The sequence below is a fragment of the Alosa pseudoharengus genome, unplaced genomic scaffold (genome assembly GCF_046254945.1).
Source record: "Alosa pseudoharengus isolate Yale_2024_CS ecotype anadromous, Long Island Sound unplaced genomic scaffold, YU_APseudo_1.1 YU_APseudo_1.1_scf_4, whole genome shotgun sequence".
Lineage (NCBI taxonomy): Eukaryota > Metazoa > Chordata > Actinopteri > Clupeiformes > Clupeidae > Alosa > Alosa pseudoharengus.
In genome coordinates this window covers 33,041,188-33,051,187 of record NW_027468774.1, presented here as the reverse complement: position 1 = coordinate 33,051,187, position 10,000 = coordinate 33,041,188, and the positions used below count along the sequence as shown (strand labels likewise).

The 10,000-nt window shown below is 45.2% G+C and overlaps 1 protein-coding gene across 1 annotated transcript in view; it reads right to left on the bottom strand.

Moving 5' to 3' along the window:
* Positions 1-5,985: 5,985 nt before the first annotated feature.
* The window catches only part of LOC143102384 (transcription factor Sox-9-like), a 4,300-nt gene continuing 285 nt past the window's right edge, over positions 5,986-10,000 (bottom strand). Inside the window, exons 1-3 of the mRNA XM_076265929.1 lie at positions 9,528-10,000; positions 8,879-9,123; positions 5,986-8,478 (exon numbers count right to left, since the gene is read on the bottom strand). The exon at positions 9,528-10,000 is cut by the window's right edge and continues 285 nt beyond it. Coding sequence (XP_076122044.1) covers positions 7,691-8,478; positions 8,879-9,123; positions 9,528-9,964 — 1,470 coding nt within the window. The 5' untranslated portion in view covers positions 9,965-10,000 and the 3' untranslated portion in view covers positions 5,986-7,690. The remainder of the gene's footprint in view (positions 8,479-8,878; positions 9,124-9,527) is intronic.

The window sequence follows — 10,000 nt, the reverse complement described above, 5'->3', positions numbered from 1 at the left end:
GCGTGTGCACCAACCAGCGGAATATTACACATTGACAGACTTCGCTGGACCCAGCAAAAAAGCTACTTAAGACTACTATCGTGGTCACTCATTTAAAATATTAGTACTATGCAGCATCCCACGTTATCAGGCTACCGTCTATGCTGACTATAAGGGCGGCGGGAAGTGAAAGTAAAGGGCTGCAATCGCGCAGTCCAGGCTATATAGGAGGGCGAAGTAAAAACACTTTTACAAATAACGAATCCCGATTACCACTCCGCTGCTGTCTGGGACTTTTGCTAAATGCATGAAATACAAGCCTTACAGTGAAAGACGGATAGGCTACCTTCTGATCCTATAATTAACGAAAGAAATGGTTTATTTTAACACAGAGAAGAAGGACGCATTTGGCGCTCGCTGTAGCCTCGCAAAAATATTTGAGCGCTAGAATGTCCTAGTCGTAGCCTAACAATAATAAATCTATATTTTCTGCTAAAACATTAGGCTACATATTACGTCCAATGTAGGCTACAGGCCTGCGAGACATGTAGGCTACTAAAGGACAATTAGGCTACACATTCCCGTCACAGTCAGGAATTATTTGAATAAGAGGGTAAGTCTTTTATTTTACAAGATGGTAGACTAATACGTGATAACTGTTTGGCTGACAGCCTTTAAAGTAGGCTCAATTTCATTTTCAGGGAAAGGTTTTTTTTATGTTTTAGCCTGTTACAGCAAGAATTAGTGACTGGCATGTGGGGGCGTGGCATCACGATGGTTGCTTTCCATCGTGATGCCTGTCAACCATCACGATGGACGATGATATCGTCCATCGGCTCAACCCTAATCTGTATTCAAAATAAATTCCCTTCGTGTGTGTGTGAGTGTGTGTGTGTGTGTGTGTGTGTGTGAGTGAGTGAGTGTGTTTGTGTGCATGACAAGAGAAGAGAGTATCCCACGCAGAGTGGAGATATAGAACATGAGAGAGAGAGATGGAGAGAGATAGCATAAGCAAAAGGGAAACTAAGAATCATGAGTTTGAAAGAAGTGTTTGTGAGATTCAGCAGTGGCAGTGAATGATTGTGGTGACGGTGGCGGTGTGGTGGTGGTGTGGTGTGGTGACGGCAGTGATGGCAGGGGGAGAGACACACACACACACACACAGGAAGTGTGTGTCAGTGGGAATGCGCCTGTGAGACGTGATCCTCCTAGGCCCCCGGCCCAGTCTCATTTCTCCTCGGCCCAGACACATGCTGGAGGAAGTAAAACTGCATGCGGTCCAGGCCGAGCAACTTTGCCGCAATCTAAACAGCCCCAGTGTGTCGAGATGGAAGGAGTCTTGAAAGACGATACCTAGAAAGTGACTATCACTGTAGACTGCAGCACACTGTGTGGGTTCTACCCTAGACCGTCCTAGGATATAGCCTGGGTCTCTTCCCTATCTCAAGGACTGATTGCATCTGAAGTGGACACACACGTCCACTAAAGTTCGACAAACAATTGTTCTCAAGTGGCTCCGTCTGTGATATTTCCTTTTTGACTAAGATCTCGATTGCGATGTTTTGTTGTTGTGAGAGTCCTGTGATCTTCTCCACTTATTGCTGTTTGGACTTTGATCATAGAAGCAATCAGAGGTCCTGACGTAATTATTTAGAATTAGACCATTTCTGATGCTGTTGTCGTTGTTGTTCTGAAGAACTTTTGCTGTTGTCAGTGTATTATTATAAAAATGTGATTGTTTTTCTTATTTATTGACATTATTGGTATGGGAGGACTTCTCCAGCCTGAGAATGTGAGAGCCTGAGGAAAGGAGGAAGAGAACGGACACAAACTCAAAGCAAATGGATTTGAATTTGATTAAGATATTTGTTGTCAGGAGACCAGATATGTTTAGTCTCTATTAGTAATCACCACAGCACCCACAATCACACAAAACTCTATTCTGCCTCCTATTTTTAGGCTTGGAGCCGAGGGTCATAAAAAGCCAGGCAATTTGTTCTCTTAATTCCAGTAAGCCCGGTCAAAGTTCCAGTTATTAATTGTGAAACTAATCCCCTACAGGTGTGTGAGCGTGTCTAAGAGAATCAAGGCAGAAAGAGAGAGGGGGAGAGAGATAGAGAGAGAGAGAGAGAGGGAGAGAGAGAGGGAGGGCGGGAGTCAAGGAGTCAGACACACTTAATGAGATTATGGTAATGTCATTTAGCGGTGCTGCCCTGGTGCTGGTGCCAACGCGCTCTCGTCATGCTGACATACTGAACAGCCGAGCCCAGGGGACAGCAGAGCCTCCCGAGTCCGGCTCCACGGAGACCTGAGCTGACCGAGCGCTCCGAGTTGGCCTGTCTCTCCTCTTTCAGTGCTGTCACTTCAGGACTACTGACACGGTTCAAAGCCCCGCTGAAGTCCCACCACAACAATTCTTATTACTTAGTCGTACTGATATATGAAGCAATTCCACAGCAGAATACACATCTGACATAAATAATCATCTGGATGGAATTCCATTAAAAAGGGCAGGTTAACATAAAGATAATGGACTCCAACCACTGGCATTAAGGTACAATATAATGGTTAATGAGAGTAACAAGAACTTGTCGGCCTTAAGGTGAGAAAATCGGGCTAATCAAACAGGAAAAGAAAGGAAAACTAAATCTTAACATAAATGGATTTATGTTACTATGCTATATCACTAAATGTATGGGTCTTTGCCATTATGAATAAACATACAGTGATTACATGTGTGGAAATACCCAAGTTGAAGAGTCATTTGGTCCACAGGGGCGTTGTCCATCAGCTCTCTTGCATGCTGTGTAATTGTTTTTGGCTATCACTCAGGATAGCCTCATGTTTTTCAGGGTTCAGACATTTGCTGGACACCAATGACGGAGGCAAATAAGAACACATCCGGAGATTAAAACAGAGATGAAAAGCTAGATGCCATTTTGAAGAACATTCCCCAGAACAATTCACAATTACAATCACAATCAGAATCACAGCCTTCAGTCAGGCTTCACTTCAGAATAAACTCAATGTTAATTTACTGCTTCATGCGTAAAATGCGCTGGTCAATCACAGTTTGTGTGTGTGTGTGTGTGAGTGTTATATGTGTGTGTTCTGGCTGTTTGAATGTTGTGTGTGTGTTCTATGTGCTTTGAGAGCTTGGGTTTGAGTGTGTTGACAGTTTGCTGTTGGCTCACAGTAGGACTAAGCCCCGACTCTGCTGCCAGTCCCCTCTGACTGCCTCCGCCATTCAGGGCCCGGCCAGCGCAGCTGATTGACTATTTGCCAGTTAAAGAGAGGGGTCCAACACACACACACACACACACACACACACACACACACACACACACACACACACAGAGGCACACAAAGACACAGACAAAAACACACACACACACACACACACACACACACACACACACACAAAGGTTGACTTTTGTGTCCCAGGATGCACCTCTCTGTTCAGTGTGCTCTGATTTGCTTGATTTTACTTTGTGTTGTGCTTTATTGTTGTTTGGTCTCTGGGGGTGACTTGCCAGATTTCTTCTCTTCTTCCCCTCTCCCCTCTTCCCTTTGGCCCCAGCAGGGACCACCCATTGGGTCGGCCCGGCAGCGGCCTGCGTAGAATAATAATGCAGGCCCCTGGGAAAGGCGCCCGCTGAGAAGGCCTGCCTGAAAAGAGAAAAATTTGGTCTTGTTTCCGATGCCTCCCAGGAACATTCATCAGGGAGCTCTCACTAAAGAAGGCACCACACATCACACACACACACACACACACACACACACACACACACACACACACACTCACTCACTCACTCACTCACTCACCTCTCACCCATGTTGAGCACTGTCATATGAAAACTTACAGAAACAAATTTTCTTTTGATATGATCATGGACAATCTCAGACTTGCTGGTGTGAATGAGTGTCTATTATGTCTGCATGTGTGAGAGGTGTGGGAGGATAAGGGGGGTGGGGGGGTTGGAGAGAGGGTAAGAGAGAGAGAGAGAGAGAGAGAGAGAGAGAGAGAGTTAGAGAGAGTGAGAGAATGAGAGAGAGAATGATAGAGAGAGGGTAAAAGAGAGAGAGAGAGAGAGAGAGAGAGAGAATGACAGAGTGTGTCCTTGGCTACCCCCTGTGCTGTGAGTGAGTCACATGGACAGCTGATGGGGCCTTGATGTGATTTCCCTCTGAGGATGTTTACTGTAATTAGCCCACCACGTGGGGATGTATCCACTGAAATCTGACCGAGTGTGTTTGCATGTGTGTCTATGTCTATGTCTATGTCTATGTCTCTGTATGTCTGTGTTTGTTTGTGTGTGTGTGTATGTGTGTGTGTGTGTGTGTGTGTGTGTGTGTGTGTGCGTGCGTGTGCGTGTGCGTGTGCGTGTGCGTGTGCGTGTGCGTGTGCGTGTGTGTGTGTGTGTGTGTGTTTGTGTGTGTGTTTGTGTGTCAGTATGTAGAAAGCAGTGGACATTCCGTAGTTGGTTGGAGACTTCTGCTCTCTCCTGTGACTGCCTCTCTGATAGTTCTATCAGATGTTTTTCGCTGTTGAAAATGATTCATCAACTCTTGCATTCTTTCTTTCTCAAGTTCTGCCACTCTCCCCTCCTCTCTCCTCTCTATCCCACTATCCCCCACTCTACCCCACTTGACTCTTCTCTTCTCTTCGCTACTCTCTCCCTCGCCACCAGTTTTTTATATGCTTTAATGTCCCATTAAAAACGATGATTATTAATGCGATAACCAGAAGTGGAAAGTAGTGCTCTCTGCTCGGCGCTGCAGGGTATAAGCTTTCAGTAATGCCAGCCCAACTCTGCTCCTGTATTCAACAGAACAGATGCTCGGGCTTTCTAATGATACGTAATATGTGGGAGGGTGACCATAGCAACCTCCACATCCACTTTCACAAGTGTGCATGAGTGTGCGGGGCCTTGTTTGATGTGGAATTTCAGGCCATAAAAAAGGGAAAATCCTGTCCGCCTACGTCACCACCACCGACCACCGAGTGTAAAATCCAACGTTCTCAAACTCAAAGAAAGAACACAATCCTGTTTCCCAACAGATAGATAATCTGGCCTAAGGTGAAGGGGACACTTCCCACAGAGCTGGCATGGAGAGTTGGCCATTTTGTTTGGAGCTCTGAGGAAGAAGTTAATGTGTGTGTGTGTGTGTGTGTGTGTGTGTGTGTGTGTGTGTGTGTGTGTGTGTGTGTGTGTGTGTGTCAACATGATAGACTATTAAACATTTTCCATCCTTTTCCTTTCCTGTAAGGTTGTTTTCTTATATATATGTAAATAGGGAAGTGGGGTCACAGGAAAAACAGTATGGAAAAAAGTATGTTTTTTGTGAGTGTGTGTGTGTGTGTGCATGCATGTGTGTGTGTGTGTGTGTGTTTGTGTTTCTGTGTGTGTGCCTCATTACGATACCTTCACGGCTAGGCCGCTGATATAAATAAGTAGGATGGTGTGTGTGTGTGGGTGTGTGTGCTGTAAGCCATGGGGTGTTGATGGTGAGGGATTGCGTGTGTGTTTCTGTGTGTGGCGGGGACCTTTAGGCAGCCACTGGAGTGTGTACATAGAACATGCTGCAGTGAGAGGATAAAGCAGTGCAGGTTGGCCTCAGCTGAAACATCTCAGCTCCTGTTTCACCATTCAGCTCCAGAACGGCTGCCTGCCCAGCAGACCCTTACTGACCACATGCCATGGCTCTCACAATTACACCAAACCCTAAAACCATAGCTGCCTTTAGAAATAAATACTATATGCTTATATATTATCCACTATTAGTTATACTGTAGGTATTGTTTGCCTAAATGTTAAAAATAAATGGTATTTTAGGAATTATTTTGATTAAAGTTAATCGACTGATATATTTGCGAACATAATTTATGTCTTGAATTATGTATTTATGAACATAAAATCATGCAGAAATGTGGTAGTCTGGGATATGCACCCTTTAGAATATATAATAGAAAAGAGTTTTTAAATAACAACAGAGAAATGTGGGTTATTTTTTATATCTTTTCTTTTTATTGCAAACAATATAATACAAAAGATAAGCTTCTTTAAGACACTGGTATGTTCGTACCTAGGAAACAAAGACTCAGCTGGGTTAAAAGATGTCAACATGAAATCTAGAATATGGAATAAGGAAAGGAACAACACTCTTTGAAAAAATATACGAATAAAAGCATTCAGGTGATATTACAAAGAATATAACCGTTTCAAATGTTCAACTTTGCCACTGTTTCCAACAGCCTTTAACTCTGCTTATAATGAAAATAACAACTTCCAGTTTTCTGTCTTTCTTTTGATCAAGTTCTTATAACAATTAGAAGTAATCTGTACACAGCTAGATAATTAATTAGAAAATATTTAAATGGAATCATTTACAAATGATAAATAATGGAGATGTTTTTCAAAGTTCGTACCACAACTTAACAGAAAAAAAACTTGTTTTACATCTTGGTTAGTTATACGGAGAAGAATTAAAAGATAGGAAGGCAAAATAGTTTTTTTTCAAATAAAATTAATACTAATGAATAAATTAAAGATGTTAAGACTGGCAGTAAGGAAGTAAGGAACTCCACTGAGCCTAACAGAGGGGTCAAGGGTCACTTCCTGTGGCTCCTTAAGACAGGAAGTGAGAGGCGGGTCTGGGATGTGCACACACTTGGCTCTGGATTGTATGCACATGTGTATAGGTGTGTTTGTGTGTGTGTGTGTATGTATGTGTGTGTGTGTGCGCGCGCGCATGTCGGCTGAGCAGGCACACGTGGCATCAAGGCAATGCTCTCCTCTCTCTCCAAAAATGCAGAGAAAAGTGGAGCGTGGGCAAAACTACACGGCACAATGGTACGCTGATTAGGCTGGTGTGACTGCTATGCTGCTGCACTGGCACTACAAGTAGAGCCATCTTACAAGACTTAATCAAATATATACACAGAGACAAAGCACATGTGTGTTTGCTGGCATAAGAATATACCTCCATAAGGACCCAAAAACCAAATATTGGGAAATTACATTTAAATAATAAACATTGAGTTCCTCGTCTAAGCACACTTTTTAAATGACATTGTAAGATGCAAGGAATGCTTCAAGATTGTACAACCCAATTTCAGAACATACAGTTGTATAGACTGATGACCTGCTGGCCCACTATAAGTCCCAAACTACAGCTGGAGTTGACAGGTGGAGTCTTTGTTTCCTCCAGCCTTTACCTAAGTGACAAGAAAGGCCAAAGAGTCCACTTAAGGCTGCTTTTCCTCTGTGTTAACGTAGAAAAACAACAAACTGCTGAAACAAAATATATAAGATCATGACACATACACAGTACATACTAAATATTTATCATGAAATATTTCCTCACAGAGGATTTCTCTTTTTAAAAATAACAAAGTCAGATGAGTTTCTTTTCATTATATCTAGAAAAATATAACAACAACTCCGCTCATTAAAGAAGGCACAATCGGGAGCCATTTTGTTGTGTTCTATACTTAAATTTCAGAACACATTATTCTTGTTTGCTTTCTCTCAATTGTCTGTTTTTTATTCTGTTTTCGGCTTGTCTGTGAGAGTGTCTCTTGCTGAGGTGAGTGCTGAGGTTCAGCTTTGTGCGGTGAGCTCTCTCATTCTCTCTCTCTCTCTCTCTCTCTCTCTCTCTCTCTCTACCTATCTCTTTCTCTCTCTTTCTCTCCCTCTGTGTCTGTCTCTCAGGGCCGGGAGAGCTGGGTGTAGACAGGCTGCTGTTCCCATTGTTGCGGGCTGTGCGTTTGGGGCACGGAGGGCACGCCGCTGGGGTCGGCGATGGGGGTGTAGAGCGGTCGTTGGCTGGGGTTCATGTAGCTGAAGCCGGGGTAGAGACCGGAGCCCTGGCCCCCGGCGCCGGCCGAGTGGCTGTAGTAGGAGCTGGCGCCGCCCTGGTGGTCGGAGTAGTCGTACTGGGCGCGAGAGATGGCCTGGTAGCCGGCAGCGGCGGCCGCGGCGCTGTAGTGCTGCAGGCTGAAGGAGCCGTAGGCCACAGCCTGAGGAGGGGAGCCCTGCTGCTCACTGTAGTGACCGGGACTCATCTGCTCCGTCTTGATCTGGGCCGGGCGCTGCTCGGACGCGCTGGACAGCGTGGTGAGGGAGTGGCCCGTCTGGCCCTGCTGCGCGGCCTGCTGCTTGGCCAGCCAGCTCTGACCACTGGCGCCGCCGCCGCTGCTGCCCGACACCACCTGGGCACCTGACGGACCGTAGCCGTAGCTCTGGGAGCCGTCGCTGGCCACCTGCATGCCCGGCTGGCTGTGGGACGGCAGGTACTGGTTGAACTCGTCGACGTCGAAATCGAGGTTGGGGATGATGTCACTGCTGAGCTCGCCAATGTCCACATCCCGGAAGATGTTGAGCTGACGGACATTCGGCTCGTTCATGGGCCGGCTCTCTCGCTTGAGCTCACCTTTAGAGGAGGGCTGGTCTGTCTTAGGGGTGGTGGGAGGGGTCGGGGGGCCCTGAGACTGGCCTGCAGAGAAAGAGAAAGAGAGAGCAAAGAGTTAACTCCACTGTGCACATGACATTGTTGACGCAAGGAAGGCTACTAAAGATATCCTTTGAAATTAGGAACCTAGAGATAAGAATTGGCAAGTGACTGGCAGTGCGGTGCCATTATATAATAAGTTCCCAAGAGCTTTTCAGGAGATAAGTAGGCCCAGCAGCGACAGGTGGGGATATTTGCATGATGGCTCATAAAGTACTAATGATTTACAGGCCGCTTTTTGGGCATGATCCGGAAAGCAGCGAAGAAAAATCGAATTACCAAAATGATAGGATATGTTGCAACATGTTCCTCATTACCAAATGTACTTACATATTGTGTATTTCTGAAAGATATTGAGATCAGCTGCATGAATGATATGGCTTACCCGAATGATCGCTGGGAGAATGCACTTCGCCTATGCTGGAGGCGGGAGAGTCGGCTTGTAGCGCTTTGAAGATGGCATTGGGAGATATGTGCGTCTGTTCGCCGTCCTCCGACTCGCTCTGTCCATTCTTCACAGACTTCCGTCGACGCGGCTGGTACTTGTAGTCGGGGTGATCTTTCTTGTGTTGGACCCTCAGTCGTTCAGCTTCCTCCACAAAAGGGCGTTTCTCTACTTCGTTGAGAAGCCTATGACGTGTCAATTAAGCATTATTAGTCATTTGCAGGAATAATAATAATAATAATAATAATAATAATAATCATCATAATCATCATCATTATCATGATTTTAACATAACGAGCAAATATACAATGCAAAAACATATAATAGATTAAAATAATATGGAATATGCACTTTAACTGCAGAAATTGCAATGTCATACATTTTGGCCGATTTACTGAATTGTCGATTCAACGTCACCGAAAGTTCTTTCTATCAAACATTTAAAACGAATGCATTTAAATTAATACGTGAAATTACGTAAACTGATATAGCACATCAAACTGTTTGTTGAAGAATTATTTTCCCCTGCGAAACAATATGCATGTGCTGTCACATCTGCAGAGGTAAAGGGCGCGCGGAGCATGCTTACCTCCAAAGTTTGCCCAGCGTCTTGCTCAATTCGGCGTTGTGGAGGTGTGGATACTGGTCAGCTAGCTTCCTACGCGCTGCTTGCGCCCAAACCATAAACGCGTTCATGGGTCTCTTAACATGAGGCTTGGACTTGCTGGAGCCATTCACTCGAACTGGCATGGGCACCAGTGTCCAGTCGTAACCTTTCAACACCTGCGAGACGGCATCCCGGATGCAGACAGGGAACTTTTCTTCCTCCTCTTTCGGAAAGTCTCTAAGAACCCCATCCGGCCCCAGAATATGGTTCTCGGATGGTCTAGTGTTTTCGGTGTCAGAACTCGATCCTGATGGGCACGGGGAGCCTGCGGAGTCCACGGACATACTCGGACTCGGGGCGTCAGAGAGACACTTCTCCTGTTCGTCTGTCATCTTCAGGTACGGATCGAGTAGATTCATGCGAATACGCGAACGGAAACTTGCTGAAAAAATACA